The following is a 21,887-nucleotide window of genomic DNA, read 5'->3' on the forward strand; positions in this document are numbered from 1 at the left end:
TTTTTAATTTGTATTTTTTTGAATTTTCCCTTTTCCAAGCTGCTTGATATAGAAGGCAAAAGTTACTTTTTCTTATCCATTTCTGCATTATGAAGGGAAGAATTGATTGGTGGCTGCCTAAACATAAGTGGATTGGAAAGACTGGTTAAACAAACAAACAAACAAAACTAGATGGATGCATTAAGAATATTTAGATTTTTAATTTCCCTACCAGAAATGTTTTTCTACTATGCCTACTTTTTAACCCATGCCATGTGTATTGAAGAAGTCTGTGGAATGGGTGGGGCAGGGAGGTAAAGCAGAGATAGACTTCAAATCCAAGCATGTAGCACAGAAAATACACAGAAGGAATCTCATTGGCCCTGCCTTGAGATCTTTCTACCATAATATAAACAGATTACTCTGCCAAAAGTAATTTCTAAGCCACTATATTAAAATGAAGTCAGAGATGATCTTTTTTTTTCCCTTTAATTATTCTGTCTTGGTGATTGTCCAACTCCAGCCATGAGAAAAGTGGAACTAGCTTTATAAACATAAAAGCAACTAATTGTAACACAGCAAAGAATTCAATCATATTTTGGAAAAGTGGGAAGAAATAGATGACAAATCATGAAGAGCAAAAAGATTTGGGGTAAATTTCATCAAAGGAATTAACGTTTAATTCGAGCCTTCGATAACTGCTAGGATTTTTCTAGGCAAAGAGTGAAGGAGTTCAGTGTTGTTTGGACAATGGTCCGTGTGCCTGGAGCAAGGGCTTCACAGAGGTGCATAGTGGAAGGCAACGTCAGAAACATAGATGGCAGATCTTTTTTCTTTTTAATTTTAAAAGACTTAATTGACAAAAATTGTATATATTTAAGGTGTACAATGTGATGATTTAATGTAGATATACATTATGTGATGATTAGCACTATCAACACATGCATCACCACCCATATCATTTGTGTGTGTATGTGTGTGTGAGTGTGAGGAGATATGTTCTTAAAATCTGCTCTTTTACCAAATTTCAAGTACACAGTACAGTATTATTAACTACACTCAACACATTGTACATTAGATCTCCAGAATTTATTCATCTTAGGACCGAAATTTCATACCTTTTGACTAACATGCCCCATTTCCCCAACCGTCCAGCCCCTAGCAGCCCCTCTTCTACGCTCTGCTTCTATGAGTTGGACTTTTTTAGATTCCACATATAAGTGAAATCATATAGTATTTGTGCATCTGGCTCATTTCACTTAGCATAATGCCCTCTAAGTTATTCATGTTGCTGTAAGTGCCAGAATTTTCTTCTTTTTTTGTAGCTGCAAATTATTTCATTATGTTATATACATACACTGTATTTATATATATATATATATAATGCTATATATATATAATGCATACCACCTTTTCTTTGTTCATTCATCTACTGATGGACAGACACCCAGAATGATACCATATCTTGGCTATTGTGAATAGTGCTGTAATATGCAGATATTTCTATGAGGTGTTGATTTAATTTCCCTTGGATATGTACCCAGAAGTGGCACTGCTGGATTGTATGATGTTCTATTTTTAGTTTTTGAGAAAGCTTATTTTTTTCCATAATGGCCATACCAATTTTTATCTCCACCAACAGCATATAAGATTTTTCTTTTCTCCACACCCTCACCAACACTTGCTATCTCTTATCTTTTTGATAGTAGGTAGACAGTAGATCTTTAATGCCTTACTAAGTATCATATTTTCACCATGCCTTGGAGTTGCAGTTTATGTCATAAACATTGACTCAAATACTATAACCAAAAATTTCCCCTCAAACCTGATATTTTTTAACCTGCCTGAAATATGGTTAGACATGCCTTCCTCATGGAAATGTGCCTTCATGGTTTGAGATTCGGGGATAACCTCAGAATTATAATATCCAATACATAGTAAATTTATTTAATTATCTGATTTTGCAATAGCACATTACAGTGACAGATAACCTAACTTCTCGGGGTTAAGTTTTCCGCAAAATTTTCTTTCGGATGTGTGCTTTAAGGCTGCTTGATTTCAGATCTAACAAGTACAGAGGGAGGAAAAGGTCAATGTTTGGAGTGAATTCTGGACTAACTGGGTGGATATAGCCTTATCCTGAATCACTTTAGAAGATTGCTATCGACATCATTCCAAAAAGGTGGGAATGTGCGTTTTCCATCATGGGACAATTTTCATCAGATTTCTACTCTACTGGTGTCATTACGTGTCCTTCCCCGAAAGTATCAAATACTTCCAAACCTCACTTTCATTGTATATTATTTTGTAATGACACATTTGCCTAAAATGTTTCCCTAAGTAATCTATTTTCTAAGTAATTGGCACAAAATGAATTTTGCTTTGATTTTTGATCTCTTCAAAAGTTATTGTTTTAACAAGTATTATAACTCCTCATGTATGGGATATAGGAATTGAGCCATTATTTTAGCCATGTCATATGCACTTGAATTTATATAATTCAATTTGGTGATGAATTATTAGGGTAAGCAGATGTCTATTTTTCAGAATTTTATTACGATAAGTCTTCTTATCAGGTACATTCACCATTTTCATTTATTTGATTTCCGTGCATAATTTGGCATATTTTTAAGAAAGGTGGACATTCAAGAGATCTATGATAATAAATACTTCTGTTTTTTAACTTTAACTTCACAGTTAAAAGGTATAACTTATCTTCCATCAGAATAACTAAAGATTTAATTACATATTTTCTATAGCTTGTGTGTGTGAGCCGTGGGTAGAAGACAATATGGAAGAAAATGATGTAATATTAAAATGAAAATGGGAAGAATGATGGAATGGCAAGAAGAGTTAAGGTCCCTTCCCAAACTCCTTTAATTATGGGATTCTGGTGTCAGAGTTCAAAGAATGAACTTTAATCAATGTTCTGCCACAACTCAATTGTGTACTGGTTTAAAAAATGATAGACTATGATGGATGCACAGGGATTTAGCAATTATTTACTAAAATTTTCCTGGAGATGAGCCATTACATGGAAGGGATCAATGAAGTCCACACATACACGTCAGGATTAGAATCTAATTCTCTTCAGCAGGTCTGGGGTTCTTTCCATTGAAGGGGAGCCACAGATCACCTCTAAAGCCCCTTGTTAGCTCGTAGCCGGCTCTTCTATTGGATCTAGAAACTAAACTGGCACCGGGCAGATGAACAAAATAAAAGTATACACATTTTATTCGTTTTGCATGTACATGAGGAACTCGCAAGAGAGTGAAATCCATAGAAGTGGCCTAAGCAAGATGCTTTTATGCTTTTTAGACCAAGAATGATAAATTTGAAAAGAAATGACAGGATGAAGAAAAGCTGGCTAGGGACAATAAATTTTCTAGAGGAGTCACTAGGAGATATATTGGTTGCGGGGGGCTTTAAAATAGGTGAAAGATAGGTGTTTATTAAGTGTCTTTATTCAGGTTCATTGCAGCATCCAATTCCAGGTCTCTGGCGATAAGAGCTATTTTCTTGCCCTTGTATGACTCGGATAGCCCTCCCAGAGGAATCTTTACGGCTTGCCGCATGCGGGAAGAGACAGGTCAGCTCTCCCTTCCTGAATCTACAATTTCTCCACTGTTTTAAACACAAAACAATCAATATACCAATCTGGCATATTCGGGGACATCCTTCACTCCTTCACCATAGAATATCACTGTTTCTTTAAAACGATGCACGTTTTTCTCTATGTCTCTGTTTCCTCATTTAATAGAATGAATATGATAAACATGAACTTCTGTAAGATTCATAACAGTTGTACAATTCTCAGAATTGTTCACTTTGTGCCACTAAATGTGGCACTATTAGGTAGTACCAATAGTATGTGCAGCTACAAGTACAGAGATCAGTAATGGGAAGCAAATAAATTGAGATGGGATTCATAGTCAAGAGTCAGGATACACTTTATTTCTCACAGGTGTTAGTTCTTTTTGGCAGATCCATCTGATTTCTGTACTACAGTACTCAGAATACACAGATGTCTGTGAGATGGAAATACAGCTGTTTTCTTTAGCATCACCTCTAATTTCTAAGCTGTGGAGCAAAAGAAAATTCTGTCTTAGCATTTATGATTTTCTCAGGGCTATTCTCACTTAGCCATTATTTCCTAGGACTCTCAGGAAGCAGTAGAATGATAAACTATTAAACAAAGAAGGCACACGGTCACAAATATAATGGTATGAACTTTTAAGATAGAGCTAATGTAAACCTCTGGAACTTCCAAGTTCATCTTCATTGGAAAAGAATCCCTCTAACAAGAAACTTCACAATTACATTAAAAAAAGAAAGAAACTTTGGAAACTGGGGATTCAGTCTTCTTATTGTTCTACTACCAGGTCACATTAAAAATGTTTCCTAACTTTACTGAGCCACAGTTTTATTAAATATTTAGGCTATAGCCACCTAATATTTAGGGGAGGCATGGAGATGAAATATGAAAATGTGGCAATACTTCAAAAATATGTGCTGAGTAAATATGATAAATATCTAGAGGCATGATGGATATTCAGGGTCTACAGAATTTGGAAGCAGTGAGAAAAAGTGGCTCAGTTCATGGTTATGTAGTCAGGTTCCTTTCATTCTCATTCCAAACAGAGGTGAACAGGTGTCTGCAGCAACATAATATTAGTTTCAAACAGGCATGAGTCCCGTGGCTCACTGCAGGTAGGAGGTGATGATATAATTCAAACAAAGGGACAGGCTGTATTGGGGTTGAGTTGCAAGGATGGTGTGAGTTCAAGACTCTCCTATTTGTCTCAAACGGATGAGGTGGTGGCAGCGTGCTGGGCTCCATCACAGCTTTTCTTTAGTCCTTTGTTCCATTTTCTCATGTAGCCTCTTGGGGCTGCTTGTCTGATTTCTTCCTACTGCCCAACCTTCTAGTCAAACCAAGAACTTCTTTCAACTGGGCTATTGCAAAAGTTCCCTATATTTTATCTCTTCCACCCTTTTAATTGTTTCTTCAATTATCAGGGTAATTTTTTAAATGCCAATCTGGCCAAGTCAACAATTCCTTTTCCAAAAGGCCCTCAGTGGTTTTCCAGGCCTTGATGAGACATCTGGCTAGCTCTTGAACATTGTCTCCTGTAGCCCCCAAAATAATCCTGTAAAAAAATTATGATTCTTTCCTTTCTTTCCTTGCCTTGCAAATAAAAGCAGAGTCTAACTGGTGCTTTTTCTACTATAACGTGATACCTTCCAGGTTTACCTGATCACTATTATCTTAAAGCATCATCTTTCTCCTCAGAATAAAATGAAAAGTTCAACTGAATTTACTCCATCCACTTTACACATATTTATGTTCACATTTCAATGTTTTCAAATTTTATTTTTTACTGTGAACCACAATAAAATAAACATTTTGCATTATGACCCCATTAAGAAACACACACACAAACTATACTTAATAAATGCTAATTTACCAATACCATGTGTGGAAAGATAAAAATAAATTAATAGCAAACCTACTTTGATTTATTTGTAAATAAAATATTGAAAATAACCCCCAGAAAGCAATATAAAAATCAAGAGAGATGTTTTTAAATATAATGTGTATGTTTGGCTTTTCATAAATTTATTCTAGTCCAGAACACTTATTTTAAATCATCTTTATTTTAAAATCTTACACTTTATAAAATATTTTAGAATGTGGCTCATATAATGTCAAAACTTTGCTGATTGAGCCAACATTTCTTTCAGTGTTTAATACTTTCCATACTTAATAAATTATCTTAGTATAATTTAGACAAACATTCTCCTATGTTTTAGATTTTAACCTCTTGTTTTTTGAGTGACGGAAAATAAATTTTAAATGTAAATTCTGCCAATTTGACTAAATCATTTACAGACTCGTTAAATATAACTGTTTATATTATCTCTTTTGAAAAACTCATTAAAAGTTCTTTACAGACATGTGGTTGAAGGCCTATACCTTTTTGCTCGTGAGGGAAGAAAACACCCTGCCTTTTTCTGCAAAATTATCCACGAATTCTGCTAAAATATGAAATTTGCCTGTGTCGCATCACCCCTCATAGTACGTTGATGGTAATTTTGACCATCTTACACAAGACAAAAGCATGTCACACTGAAGAGAAAACCGCAAATAGCTCTTTTGTGGGTTAGACATGTTTTCATCACATCGTCTCAAGTACCTCTGTCTCTCACACCAGTGGTTCAAATATACTGCAATTTTTGTCACAACGTGGGTGTCTGGGTTCCACACTCTGATATTTACTATTTTTTCTTTTCTTTTAATGCCAGCTGTGACCCACTAAATTGGTCTCTTTACCTACTAATGTGTATTTTCCCACAGTTTGAAAAATACAACGTAAGACATTCTGTGTGCCAGTGGTCTCCAGATAATCACTATTTTTAATTTAATGTGCCCGTTTCAAATAAGTTAGTCTATTTCTTGTCCCCTAAAACTCCATTGCAGATAAAAATATATTTTCTCATAAAGAGCTGATATCTTTTCATATATAGAACTTTCCAACCAACTTTGAAATCATCCATGTTCTTAGCCTATTCAGAACTTCTTGAGAGTTTTTAAACCAAATTAAAACTATAAAACTCAATCTTCAGTGTTACTACCTTGCAGTGTAAACCTGATATAAATTGAATATTAAAGTTAGCTCATCTAATACTCACTCATTAGAATTTAAATAAGAGCCGTTTATCCACTTCCAGTTCTTTTCTGATAATGAAAAATTTAATCCAATCCAAAACAGAATTGCTTTGTCACGTATCAGGTTCTGTGTGTGTGTCTATAAATGGAACAGAAGAATATTGAATCTGCTTATCTATTCCTGGTTTGATCCCCTAAAACCTAGTTCAAGCATCACCTCATCTCTGAAGTCTTTCCTAACTCGTCGTCAGCATTAATTATTCCTTCTTTGTGATATTTCTGTCTATGTTTTTATTTCTATTATTGTATTCATCACCTTATATTTAATTATTTGTTTACATATCCACTTAGTCATTCAAATTGTGAAGTCAAAGTCATCACTTCCATTGCATAAAACCCCTGGGCTAATGCACAGACATATTAATATGGTTTAAAGAAAGTGTTAAGTTTTATTAAGGTATTTCATTTAATGATTTACCAATTCATCCTTATCTCGAATAAGCAGCAAGCTGGATTCTTTGGTGGAACAATCAGCTAGACTGTTATTCCAAGGGTTGACAGTGTGAGAAAATAACAAGCATTTCTCTCGGAGTTGCTGCCAATATATTGGGCAGTTTAAGAGACCCGGTCTCTCTAAAGTAAAAAACAGAAATAAGAAATAAATGTTATATTTCTAACCTATCCCTGACACACCACAACCAATCACACACACACAGGTCATTATAAATGCTCAAAGTTTTTGATTATCACTGTGAGAACAATGAATTTGTTATAAAGTTGAGATTTTTGAGACCTACTGTTCATTCTGGTACCAAGAATTGGGAATTAGTGACCAGTTATCTTGAGCATAAATGGAATCATAAAATATTAAAACAGGAAAACACCATCAGAATAATTTAAACTGCCACATCTTACATTTTAAGACAGTGAGAGACAGAATAACTTAAGTCCAGCCAGTCAGATGAAATATTTCCCACTATTTCTCAGTTTCCTTAAATTCATCACCAGTGCCTGTATCACTGCACAGGCAACAATATAAAACTCATGTAAAAAGTGCTGACATTAAATGATGCACAAAATGCATAGCAAATAATTATTTTCACTAAATTAATGAGAAATACCATGGAGAAAAAATTATAAGAAAATTTCCAATTGCTAAATGATGTATTTACCTACTTAATGTGATCTATTGGATAGAATTTTCCAGAAGGACTTTCAGGTTTTCTTAAAACTTCCATTCTGTGAGAATGTGCACACAGATCATATTCCACTATAGTCACTCAACAATAGTCACCTTTTTTTATTAATGCACACTGGAACAAGACTAGTGTGGCTGTGTGGTGAGGAAATACAATAAATAGTAAAGAATTCATTCTATGTTTAAGTTCTATCAATTAACTTCAGACAAACAGACCAAACTTAACAGCTCACTAAAATAATCAGATATTTCACATATTTCCTATCAACAGTGGAGTATCCTAGCAGAGGCTCCTCATGAGGCAGCATGCCTTGCTGGTTAAAACCTTAGGCTCATAAGTCAGACCACTTACGTATAATTCCCAGCCTCATCACTTGGTGCTTATGTGACCCTCAGCAAGTTGTTGAATCTTTTTATGTCTCAATTTTCTAATCCAGAAAAGCAGAATGATAAGAATATCTTAACATATGGATTGTTATGAATTGTGCCTAAGGTAACACATGAAATCTACCAAATATTAACAGTTATTCTTAGGAAATTCAAGCCACACAATTACCTGTTGTTTTATTCCTGCTCTGTTGAATGTCCACACTGCATTTTTCTATTGATGATTTCTGTATTAAGGATGTCACTAGTACATAAGGAAAAACAAGAGTATTAAATGCTGAAATGTGTGGTGGAGTGGATATATTATATTTGTTACTTTAGGAAACTAGATAATCTCAACACGCTTGAATATGGACAGAAAAAAGTATTAGCAAAGTGGTAAAAAAAAAAAAGATCTCACCTACAGGAAGCATACAGAAACAAATAAGGAAAAACAAAACAGGTGGACTCACACAGGCATTAGGTTGCCTGTGTCTACTAGGTAAGTCAATCTAAGGGGATTACTTAAGCTCTTAAATTGCCTACAGTCTCACCTGAACTTTATCATCTTCAAAATGAGTCTAATTGTGCCTGTTCCAAGGGAGAGATTGTCTACTGCAATCTGGAATTTTAGTAAGTACATTATAAACCATAAATAACTGGAAATTTTTCTTTTCTTTGTTATCATCAATTGTGATCTTTTTCAAAAGTTCTTGGGCCACATATATAATACCCCGTGATGACTCTCAGGGCAATTAGGAAGACAAATATGAAAGGCTGGTATCCAAAGTGGATATGGACTGACTGTTAGAAGCATTGTTTCATGACTTTTTATTCATTGATTTTACACTAAGATTGGGGTAGCCAAATTATGTTGAGATGCTCTAAGATACATAATGGAAGTAGAGTAAGTATTATGAAACAAATGATGGTGCCCCACTTACCTGAAACACTCAACCCAGTAACAACCAAGACAAGGAGAATAATCCCAGCACAGCTAAGTTTCAGGGCAAATTGATGCCAAGGTGAACCCTGACAGACATCTGAAAAGTTAAAAAGAAAAACACAAAAACAAACAAACAAACAAACGAAACAAAAAACCTCGGTTAACTCAGTGGAGTACATCTGGCACAAAAATGTACTTGGGATAACATAGGGACAATTAGATTCATCTTGGGGGATGGGGGCAGGGAACAACCTCTATCCATCATTCTAAAAGTAGAGTCCTGCAAGATGGGTTCTCAGATCCAACAGAGTTTGCTCACTGATAAAATACGAACGCTTATGCATGTGTGTATACAAAGGATTGGTGTAAGAACCAAATGAGATAGGTAGAAAGATGTTTTGAAAATTGCCAAGTGCTATACAAAAATTAAGTGCATGTCTTAATGTATGAAGTAAGTCAAAGCATTTTGTCCAAGAAGGAAGACCTTCATTTAGTCAAGATATTTTTTGAGGCTCTATTTTGTGCCAAGTACCATGTTAGGTGCTGGTGGTATACAGAAATTCTGTTCTTGGACATGGAATCCTCTGCTTTGCTGTTGTCTAGAACAATCATCTCCAAGTTGGGTCAAAGCCAACTTGGGATCCCAAGCCATCAAGGGATAAGGTTTTGTGACTGCATACCTTTTTCAATATTATCACTAGTATAACATAACATGCGCTTATGACTACAACATCGCATAGTCTAAACCAAGTGTCAGATATCTCTGCTTTTCTCTGTAATTATATCAATTACTATATAATGGATCTCCCATGTTCTTCAAAAGTTATGATTATATTGATGAAATGTTATAAATTAATCGCAACTTTGTCAATGTATTTTGCTCTGTATCTTTGAAAACATGAATTAATAGAAAAAAAATAAAGAGAGATTTATAAAAATATTTTGGAGAAACACTGGGATATAGCTTCCAAAATTAAATCAACTCTAATAAGGAATTATTCTGGTAGTATATTGCTCAGTTACACTGCTAGAAGTTGTGCCTAAATAGCTCCCCTATCTCTGATTTAATTGTAAGTCTCCCTCTGCTCTCATTTGGTTTTTAACATATTAGATATATTATAATTATAAATTACTTTATAAATTCTATTATTAGAGCTAGGAGCTTTTATGAATAAAGGCTTTCTAATTTATCTGAAGCTATTGATTTATTTGTATTGTCTATTCCTTTTTATTTTTTCTAATATTATTCCACGTAAGTGATTACTTGCTATGAGTTACATGTTAAAAAATTTAGCATCAGATATACTATAATATTATCCTTTAGTCTCTATATATGTTTCAGAACGGCCATGAAGCCATTTCTACTTTTAATGGTACAGTATCCTTGAGGATTAAGTTCTGCAGTCCAGTTTGCAGACCTGATAATCTCTCACATTAGGATGCTCACACTGATATAAGTGAATCAGCTCTCTCTAAAACGGCCCTGAGGAGATAGAATTTAGTAGCGTTAGATGTGATCAAAGATTATGGGAGGAACCATAATACACTGGAGTCAGGGTTGTAACATGGATTATCGTCTGGTACTATTTAGGACATGCTGTATCAGTGGAGGGGGGCAGGGAGGAGTAGATACCTAGAGGAGACTCCAAGGCCCCAGGGATATATCTGAATGTGAGGAAACCAAGCTTGGTAATATTGGCCTAGAACTTCTAATGAGAGCTGGTGTGATACAAGAATGTCTACATGCAGTCAATAAGCCCAAGACAGCACTGGGATGGCTTTCCTTCCAGTTTTATATATGTACATTATTTCACCTTTCTGTCTCTTCTCTTCCCCACCCTTTTCTTCCTTGAAACTCTAAGTTTGTTTGTCTAGTGGAGAAAGCTCTGTATAGTCACTATTTTAAGTGTTAACTTAATTCTATTTATTTATTTATTTATTTATTTTTGAGACGGAGTTTCACTCTCGTTGCCCAGGCTCATGGTGCAATCTCAGCTCACCGCAACCTCCACCTCCCAGGTTCAAGCAATTCTCTTGCCTCAACCTCCCGAGTAGCTGGGATTACAGGCATGCGCCACCACGCCTGGATAATTTTGTATTTTTTTTTTTTTTTTAGTAGAGACGGGTTTCTCCATGTTGGTCAGGCTGGTCTCGAACTCCCAACCTCAGGTGATCCACCTGCCTTGGCCTCCCAAAGTGCTGGGATTACATGCGTGAGCCACTGCGCCCAGCCTAATTCTATTACTAACATGAATTTAGTAATTTTCATTACTAAAGGCTAACTGATTAAGAACAGTCTTTCCGATCTAGCAAATCTGAATGTGAACATGTTATTTTGGAAAATACGTTCAACCTTCATAACCCACAGATTTCCTCATCTGTGAAATGTGGAATATTATCTATGTCATAATATTTTGGAGAGGATTATATGAAACAATTTTTCTAAATGCTGGGCACAGTGTCTGGCACATGGTAACTGTTCAATGAACAGCAGTTCTTTTTTTCTAAAAGTTTTTTTTTTTTTTAACTATAGGTGAAAGGCAACTTGGTGACTTTTAAAAATCGTTATTCATTCATGCTAAAATGTAAGGAGTTGAGTGGAGTGTACTGTGTCTGGGAGGAATGTACTCCTGTACTGTGTTTCTGTGGCACCACATGACATTAGAATTAATGAAGTTACAACGAATCACTACAGGGGTCCGGCGGATGTTAGCTATCTGGAAATACCTACCTATGGCTGTTCTCCATTTGAGGTTAAAAAGTATGTGAAATCATCTCATTTCATTGTTCTAAACCTTCCAATGGCTTTTTCATCAGGCAAATCAGTCTGTAGAATGGCTCATATGTCCCTATTTAAGCTGGCCCCCACTTCTGTTGTATGTTATCACTCACATCTCTCTTTCTGGTTTTGTTGACTGCCTTAGACACAATCACCACGCTACAGAGTGACCACAGCCTCAACAGTTTAGCCAGAGTCCAATAGTGGTTTTACATTTGCCCTCACCCCATCTGGCCTCCATACGCACACTCTCCACGCAGATGCCTCCTACAATATCACAGGCGTGTTTTCATTTTGATGTGTTTGCACTTGTTGGTCACCTTCCTAGAAGGCTCCTCTCTCAGGGGCTTATGTCTTTGTCCCTCACTTCTGTCAGGTTTTGACTCAATGTCATCTTCTCAGGGAGGCCTTCCTTGATTATTCTGTTTGATATGCTACCCTCCCCGAAAGTTACTCAACCAAATCCTCCCTATAGTTATTAGAACCCTCTGATTTCCTCTACTCTTATGTGAAAATTATAGTGAAACTTAATTGACGGCTCTAAGACTTTCTTCTTGACTTAAAACTTTGAGAATTCAATAGTTTAAAACTTAAACAGTCTTAAAACAGCACAAGTCAAATGCTTGGCATGATATGGAATGCATATCAGATTGGTAAACAATTGTAATATTATCAATGATAGTAAATTCAGTTAGATATCAGAAAATAATAATGTGTCATAATAATTTCATGCTGATTTTCTGCCTCAGTTTCTAGTTTCTTCCCATCCATCCACAGGCCATGCTATCCATCATGTGTTACCTCACATTGGTGTTCCCCGCTTCTTTCACTCAGAATCCTAACTCTTCAGAGACACAGGAAAGTGCCAGTTTCAACAAATGGTAAGTAGGTTCGTTACTGATATGCTCGAGTATTTTGTGGCTTGTCTCTTTCTAAGCTGTGATACTTTTCAAACTAGAAACTGTCAGGTAGTAATGATATTCAAATCTTTGATCTTGAATATGATTTTTTTTTCCAGAAAGTGTTCCCCTCTCTTGAGAGAGGGAAGTATGTTACTCATTAAGCCTACACTTTATATATATATATATATAATATATAAAATATATGTATAAAAAGTATATATATATATATATTTTTTTTTGAGATAGTCTTGCTGTGTCACCCAGGCTGGAGTACAGTGGCACAATTACAGCTCACTGCAGCCTTGATCTCTTGGGCTCAAGCAATCCTCTCACCTCAGCCTCCCGAGTAGCTAGGACCACAGGCACGTGCCACCACACTTGGCTATTTTTTTGTATTGTTTGTAGAGATGAGGTTTTGCCACATTGCCCAGGCTGGCCTTAAACTCCTGGACTCAAGCAAATCACCTTAGCCTACCAAAGTGCTGGGATTACAGGCATGAGCCACTGCAACTGGCCTACACGTTGTATTCTGAAAGGAATATTATGGATGAAAATGCACTGGGACTTAATCATAGTACTGATATTTTGTAGAGGAATTTGGAATAACGTAGGTTGTTATTACAGCAAGTTTGCAATGTGTCTTAAATATTCCTTAGTTCATACATGTAAAATATTTTTCCTTCCTTCCTTCCTTCCATCCTTCCTTCCTTCCTTCCTTCCTCCTTCTCTTTTTCTTTTTCTTTCTTTTTCTTTCTTTCCTTTCCTTTCTTTCTCTCTCTTTCTTTCTTTTTCTTTCTCTCCTTTCTTTCTCTCTCTCTTTCTTTCTTCTTTTCTTTCTCTTCCTTTCTTTCTTTCTTTCTTTCTTTCTTTCTTTCTTTCTTTCTTTCTTTCTTTCTTTCTTTCTTTCTTTTCTTTTCTTTCTTTCTTTCCTTCAATCCCTGTAGAGCAGGGGTAACCAATAGGCAGTGTGCCCAGCGTAGCCTAAAGTGTTCAGAGTCTTTTAACCAAGGCTCAGTAAGACAAGTGATGTTTGCTTTTCATGCTAACTTGATTGAAAAAAATAAATGTATGAGGTTTAAAATTTTTTTCCCAAAGTTGTGATTATCTACAGGCAAGCCATGCAACACCCGTTAAACATTAATATAAAACTACTGCTCATCTTTAAAGCAATGATTTAAAGCCATAAATGTAACAGGAAGATCTAATTCTGGAAGATATACAAATGCCGAAAGGAAAATTAAAGCCACTTACCCCGAGGAAGAGATGAAGGTGAAGAACTTTCTGGGCCTGAGTCTGTGGGTAAGTTTAACTCAGCATATATCACTTGTTGGTCCATGGCAGACAGAGGAAGGTGGCATTAAACTTGTGTGTAAGAACAAACTCTCAATTCTGTGAGGCAAAATCAGCAAAAGGAAGCTTTCTGCCTGCAGTACTTTGTTGTCTCTCTTTTGTCCCCACCCACATACACTTTTTGTTGGTGGTTATCTCCATAAATTACTGAGACAATCCACTGACTGCATGTTCATTATACCTAGCTATGTAATATCTACTTTCCTTAATTAACTGGCCTGTTGTTTGAGAAAATTCTGGGAGGCTCATTTGTTCTTGTTTTTCTAACCATCCCTTTTGTGTTCCTCTCTCAGGGCCAGGACCAGAGTGAAGCAAATGAGGCATAGCCTGGGGTTCCAATTTAAGGGGCCCCCACAAAACTCACTAATTAACAGAAATAATATTTAGCACAATTTTGTAAAAGTAAAAATTAATGCAAAAAAGTCCATAATGCTATTCAAAGGCTCTAAAATCTTCCTGAAATATCTGTGCTCCAAAGAAAGTTGTGAAATGTGAAAAATGGAAACATAAATGTGAGAAAGCCCCCTGAATAACACAACAGAAAAAGCAATGTGCTAAAGATCACTAGCCTACTGTTAGCTTAGCTCTAAAGGCACTCTTGGATATGATAGCATTTCCATATAAGTAAAAGTATTTGGAAACTGCCAGAATTGTAGGAAGTGGAGTATCTGGAATTTTTTATCTCTTTCAAAGACTTTCTTTTTTTTTCAAGGTGATTATAGTATGTGTCTACTTTTTTTTTCCTTTTACCTTTTTTTAAATTATTATTATACTTTAAGTGCACAACGTACAGGTTTGTTACATATGTATACATGTGCCATGTCGGTGTGCTGCACCCGTTAACTCATCATTTACATTAGGTATATCTCCTAATGCTATCCCTCCCCCCTCCCCCCACCCCACGACAGGCCCCGGTGTGTGGTGTTCCCCTCCCTGTGTCCAAATGTTCTCATTGTTCAATTCCAATCTATGAGTGAGAACATGCGGTATTTGGTTTTCTGTCCTTGCAATAGTTTGCTCAGAATGATGGTTTCCAGCTTCATCCGTGTCCCTACAAAGGACATGAACTCATCCTTTTTTATGGCTGCATAGTATTCCATGGTGCATATGTGCCATATATTCTTAATCCAGTCTATCATTGACAGACATTTGGGATGGTTCACGAGTCTTTGCTATTGTGAATAGTGCCACAATAAATATATGTGTGCATGTGTCTTTATAGCAGCATGATTTATAATCCTTTGGGTATATACCCAGTAATGGGATGGCTGGGTCAAATTCTAGTTCTAGTCCCTTGAGGAATCGTCACACTGTCTTCCACAATGGTTGAACTAGTTTACAGTCCCACCAACAGTGTAAAAGTGTTCCTATTTCTCCACATCCTCTCCAGCACCTGTTTTTTCCTGACTTTTTAATGATTGTCATTCTAACTGGTGTGAGATGGTATCTCATTGTGGTTTAGATTTGCATTTCTCTGATTGCCAGTGATGATGAGCATTTTTTCATGTGTCTGTTGGCTGCATAAATGTTTTCTTTTGAGAAGTGTCTGTTCATTTCCTTTGCCCATTTTTTGATGGGGTTGGTTGATTTTTTCTTGTAAATTTATTTAAGTTCTTTGTAGATTCTGGATATTAGCCCTTTGTCAGATGGGTAGATTGTAAAAATTTTCTCCCAGTCTATAGGTTGTCTGTTCACTCTGATGGTAGTTTCTTTTGCTGTGCAGAAGCTCTTTAATTTAGTTAGATCCCATTGGTCAATTTTGGCCTTTGTTGCCATTGTTTTTGGTGTTTTAGTCATGAAGTCCTTCCCATGCCTATGGCCTGAATGGTATTGCCTAGGTTTTCTTCTAGGGTTTTTATGGTTTTAGATCTAACATTTAGGTTTTTAATCCATCTTGAATTAATTTTTTATAAGGTGTAAGGAAGGGATCCAGTTTCAGCTTTCTATATATGGCTAGCCAGTTTTCCCAGCACCATTTATTAAATAGGGAATCCTTTCCCCATTTCTCGTTTTTGTCAGATTTGTCAAAGATCAGATGGTTGTAGATATGTGGTATTATTTCTGGGGGCTCTGTCCTGTTCCATTGGTCTATATCTCTGTTTTGGTACCAGTACCATGTTGTTTTGGTTGCTGTTGCCTTGTAGTATAGTTTGAAGTCAGGTAGCATGATGCCTCCAGCTTTGTTCTTTTGACTTAGGATTGGCTTGGCAATGTGGGCCCTTTTTTGGTTCCATATGAACTTTAAAGTAGTTTTTTCCAATTCTGTGAAGAAAGTCATTGGTAGCTTGATGGGGATGGCACTGAATCTATAAATTACCTTGGACAGTATGGCCATATTCACAATACTGATTCTTCCTATCCATAAGCATGGAATGATCTTCCATTTATTTGTGTCCTCTTTTATTTCATTGAGCAGTGGTTTGTAGTTCTCCTTGAAGAGGTCCTTCACCTCTTTCAAAGATTTTCAGGCATAGAACCTTAGAGCAAGACCTTAGGTGGATTGGGTTCCAAGATGGCCGAATAGGAACAGCTCCAGTCTACAGCTCCCAGTGTGAGCGACACAGAAGATTGGTGATTTCTGCATTTCCAACTGAGGTACTGGGTTCATCTCACTGGGGCTTGGCAGACAGTGGGGACAGCCCATGGTGCAGGGTGGGGCACTGCCTCACCAAGGAAGCTCAAGGGATTGGGGAATTCCCTTTCCTAGCCAAGGGAAGCCATGACAGACGGTACCTGGAAAATCAGGACACTCCCACCCTAATACTGCACTTTTCCAATGGTCTTAGCAAATGGCACACCAGGAGATTATATCCCATGCATGGCTCGGAGGGTCCCATGCCCACGGAGCCTTGCTCACTGCTAGCACAGCAGTCTGAGATCAAACTGCAAGGTGGCAGCGAGGCTACGGGAGGGGCATCCACCATTGCTGAGGCTTGAGCAGGTAAACAAAGCTGTCAGGAAGCTCAAACTGGGTGGAGCCCACCGCAGCTCAAGGAGGCCTGCCTGCCTCTGTCGACTCCACCTCTGAGGGCAGGGCATAGCTGAATAAAATGCAGAAGAAACTTCTGCAGACTTAAACATCCCTGTCTGACAGCGTGGAAGAGAGTAGTGGTTCTCTGAGCATGCAGTTTGAGATCTGAGAACGGACAGACTGCCTCCTCTAGTGGGTCCCTGAGCCCGAGTAGCCTAACTGGGAGACACCTCCCAGTAGGGGCTGACTGACATCTCATACAGCCAGGTGGCCCTCTGAGATGAAGCTTCCAGAGGAAGGATCAGGCAGCAACATTTGCCGTACTGCAATATTTGCTGTTCTGCAGTCTCCACTGGTGATACCCAGGCAAACAGGGACTGGAGTGCACCTCCAGCAAACTCCAGCAGACCTGCAGCTGACGGTCCTGACTGTAAGAAGGAAAACGAACAAACAGAAAGGACATCCAAACCAAAACACCATCTGTGTGTTACCATCATCAAAGACCAATGGTAGATAAAATCACAAAGATGGGGAGAAACCAGAACAGAAAAGCCAAAAATTCTAAAAATCAGAGTGCTTCTTCTCCTCAAAAGTGATGCAGCTCCTCACCAGCAACAGAACAAAGCTGCATGGAGAATGACTTTGATGAGTTGAGAGAAGATGGCTTCAGGCGATTGGTAATAACAAACTTCTCCGAGCTAAAGGACGAGTTCGAACCCATCGCAAAGAAGCTAAAAACCTTGAAAAAAGATTAGACAAATGGCTAACTAGAATAAACAGTGTAGAGAAGACCTTAAACGACCTGATGGAGCTGAAAACCATGGCACGAGAACTACATGATGCATGCACAAGATTCAGTAGCCAATTTGATCAAGTGGAAGAAAGGGTATCAGGGATTGAAGATCAAATGAATGAAATGAAGCCAGAAGAGAAGTTTAGAGAAAAAAAGAGTAAAAAGAAATGAACAAAGCCTCCAAGAAATGTGGGACTATGTGAAAAGACCAAATCTATGTCTGATTGGTGTACCTGAAAGTGATGGGAAGAATGGAACCAAGTTGGAAAACACTCTTCAGGATATTATCCAGAACTTCCCCAACATAGCAAGGCAGGCCAACATTCAAATACAGGAAATACAGAGAATACCACAAAGATACTCATTAAGAAGAGCAACTCTAAGACACATAATTTTCAGATTCATCAAAGTTGAAATGAAGGAAAAAATGTTAAGGGCAGCCAGAGAGAAAGGTCGGGTTACCCACAAAGGGAAGCCCATCAGACTAACAGCGGATCTCTCAGCAGAAACTCTATAAGCCAGAAGAGAGTGGGGGCCAATATTCAACATTCTTAAAGAAAAGAATTTCATATCAACCCTGAATTTCATATCCAGCCAAACTAAGCTTCATAAGTGAAGGAGAAATAAAATCCTTTACAGACAAACAAATGCTGAAAGATTTTGTCACCACCAGGCCTGCCTTACAAGAGCTCCTGAAGGAAGCCATAAACATGGAAAGGAACAACCAGGACCAGCCACTGCAAAAACATGCCAAGTTGTAAAGACCATCGATGCTAGGAAGAAACTGCATCAACTAACAAGCAAAATAACCAGCTAACATCATAATGACAGGATCAATTTCACACATAACAATATTAACCTTAAATGGAAATGGGCTAAATGCTCCAATTAAAAGACACAGACTGGTAAATTGACTAAAGAGTCAAGACCCATCATTGTGCTGTATTCAGGAGATCCATTTACGTGCAGAGACACACGTAGGCTCAAAATAAAGGGATGGAGGAAGATTTACCAATCAAATGGAAAACAGAAAAAAGCAGGGGTTGCAATCCTAGTCTCTGATAAAACAGACTTTAAAACAACAAAGATCAAAAGAGACAAAGAAGGCCATTAAATAATGGTAAAGGGATTAATTCAACAAGAAGAGCTAACTATCCTAAATATATATGCACCCAAAAACAGGAGCACCCAGATTCATAAAGCAAGCCCTTAGAGACCTACAAAGAGACTTAGACTCCCACACAATAATAATGGGAGACTTTAACACCCCACTGTCAACATTAGACAGATCAATGAGACAAAAAGTTAACAAGGATATCCAGGAATTGAACTCAGCTCTGCACCAAGCAGAACTAATAGACATCTACAGAACTGTCCACCTGAAATCAACAGAATATACATTCTTCTCAGCACCACATCACACTTATTCCAAAATTGACCACATAGTTGGAAGTAAAGCACTCTTTAGCAAATGTAAAAGAACAGAAATTATAACAAACTGTCTCTCAGACCACAGTGCAATCAAACTAGAACTCAGGATTAAGAAACTCGCTCAACTACATGGAAACTGAACGACCTGCTCCTGAATGACTACTGGGTACACAACGAAATGAAGGCAGAAATAAAGATGTTCTTTGAAACCAATGAGAACAAAGACACAACATACCAGAATCTCTGGGACACATTTAAAGCAGTGTGTAGAAGGAAACTTATAGCACTAAATGCCCACAAGAGAAAGCAGGAAAGATCTAAAACCGACACCCTAACATCACAATTAAAAGAACTAGAGAAGCAACAGCAAACACATTCAAAAGCTAGCAGAAGGCAAGAAATAACTAAGATCAGAGCAGAACTGAAGGAGATAGAGAAAAAAAACCCTTCAAAACATCAATGAATCCAGGAGCTGGTTTTTTGAAAAGATCAACAAAATTGATAGACAGCTAGCAAGACTAATAAAGAAGAAAAGAGAGAAGAATCAAATAGACTCAATAAAAAAATGATAAAGGGGATATCACCACCGAGCCCACAGAAATACAAACTACCATCAGAGAATACTATAAACACCTCTATGTAAATAAACTAAAAAATCTAGAAGAAATGGATAAATTACTGGACACATACACCCTCCCAAGACTAAACCAGAAAGAAGTTGAATCCATGAATAGACCGATAACAGGCTCTGAAATGGAGGCAATAATTAATAGCCTACCAATCGAAAAAAGTCCAGGACCAGACAGATTCACAGTCACATTCTACCAGAGGTACAAAGAGGAGTTGGTACCATTCCTTCTGGAACTATTCCAATCAATAGAAAAAGAGAGAATCCTCCCTAACTCATTTTAGGAGGCCAGCATCATCCTGATACCAAAGCCTGGCAGAGACACAACAAAAAAAGAGAATTTTAGACCAATATCCCTGATGAACATCGATGCAAAAATCCTCTATAAAATACTGGCACACCAAATCCAGCAGCACATCAAAAAGCTTATCCACCATGATCAAGTGGGCTTCATCCCTGGGATGCAAGGCTGGTCCAACATACACAAATCGATAAACGTAATCCAGCATATAAACAGAACCAAAGACAAAAACCACATGATTATCTCAATAGATGCAGAAAAGGCCTTTGACAAAATTCAACAGCCCTTCATGATAAAAACTCTCAATAAACTAGGTATTGATGGGATGTACCTCAAAATAATAAGAGCTATTTATGACAAACCCACAGCCGATATCATACTGAATGGGCAAAAACTGGAAGCATTCCCTTTGAAAACTGGCACAAGACAGGGATGCCCTCTCTCACCACTCCTATTCAACATAGTGTTGGAAGTTCTGGCCAGGGCAATCAGGCAGGAGAAAGAAATAAAGGGTATTCAATTAGGAAAAGAGGAAGTCAAATTGTACTGGTTTGCAGATGACATGATTGTATATTTAGAAAACCCCATTGTCTCAGCCCAAAATCTCCTTAAGCTGATAAGCAACTTCAGCAAAGTCTCAGGATACAAAATCAATGTGCAAAAATCACAAGCATTCCTATACACCAATAACAGACAGAGAGCCAAATCATGAGTGAACTCCATTCACAATTGCTTCAAAGAGAATAAAATACCTAGGAATCCAACTTACAAGGAATGTGAAGGACCTCTTCAAGGAGAACTACAAACCACTGCTCAACGAAATAAAAGAGGACACAAACAAATGGAAGAACATTCCATGCTCATGGATAGGAATAATCAATATTGTGAAAATGGCCATACTCAGGAGAATGGCGTGAACCCGGGAGGCGGAGCTTGCAGTGAGCCGAGATTGCGCCACTGCACTCCCGCCTGGGCCACAGAGCGAGACTTCGCCTCAAAAAAAAAAAAAAAAAAGAAAATGGCCATACTGACCAAGGTAATTTACAGATTCAATGCCATCCCCATCAAGCTACCAATGACTTTCTTCACAAAATTGGGAAAAACTACTTTAAAGTTCATATGGAACCAAAAAAGAGCCCGCATTGCCAAGTCAATCCTAGGCCAAAAGAATGAAGCTGGAGGCATCACGCTACCCGACTTCAAACTGTACTACAAGACTCCAGTAACCAAAATAACATGGTACTGGTACCGAAAAAGAGCCCTCATTGCCAAGACAGTCCTAAGGCAAAAGAACAAAGCTATGGATGAATAAGTGGTTTTTACTATCACTTTTGCCCACCTTTTCTTCATATCAGGTTAAAAAATGAACAAATAAAACAGACACAACTAATGGCATTTTTCCCTTTACTTTTTACCAGAGGTAACATCTAATCTGAAGTTGGTGCAGAGTATTTGCAGGCATGTTCTGTCTGCTTTTATTATAAATATTTATTGCTAGATGAGACCTATTTCATGTAATTTTTTTCTTTTCATGGCGTTCAAAATCCAAGCTCCTTGACCACTTGTTTTAGAA

At 37.4% G+C, this 21,887-nt stretch overlaps 1 protein-coding gene and 1 long non-coding RNA gene across 2 annotated transcripts in view; one reads left to right on the top strand and one right to left on the bottom strand.

The window, feature by feature from the left end:
• The window catches only part of LOC109029068 (uncharacterized), a 47,726-nt gene that overhangs the window by 7,323 nt on the left and 18,516 nt on the right, over positions 1 to 21,887 (top strand). Inside the window, exons 2-4 of the long non-coding RNA XR_008670513.2 lie at positions 11,693 to 11,920; positions 12,716 to 12,819; positions 13,936 to 14,139. This is a non-coding gene — a long non-coding RNA (uncharacterized lncRNA). The remainder of the gene's footprint in view (positions 1 to 11,692; positions 11,921 to 12,715; positions 12,820 to 13,935; positions 14,140 to 21,887) is intronic.
• Positions 3,187 to 14,253, bottom strand: KLRB1 (killer cell lectin like receptor B1). The gene is made up of 6 exons (XM_004052676.2): positions 14,092 to 14,253; positions 9,158 to 9,256; positions 8,404 to 8,478; positions 7,128 to 7,282; positions 6,673 to 6,788; positions 3,187 to 4,059 (listed from the first exon to the last, which is right to left on the bottom strand). The coding sequence occupies exons 1-6, from the start codon at positions 14,174 to 14,176 to the stop codon at positions 3,912 to 3,914; spliced, it is 678 nt and encodes a 225-aa protein (XP_004052724.2). The 5' UTR covers positions 14,177 to 14,253; the 3' UTR covers positions 3,187 to 3,911.

The sequence above is a fragment of the Gorilla gorilla genome, chromosome 10 (assembly GCF_029281585.2).
Source record: "Gorilla gorilla gorilla isolate KB3781 chromosome 10, NHGRI_mGorGor1-v2.1_pri, whole genome shotgun sequence".
NCBI lineage: Eukaryota > Metazoa > Chordata > Mammalia > Primates > Hominidae > Gorilla > Gorilla gorilla.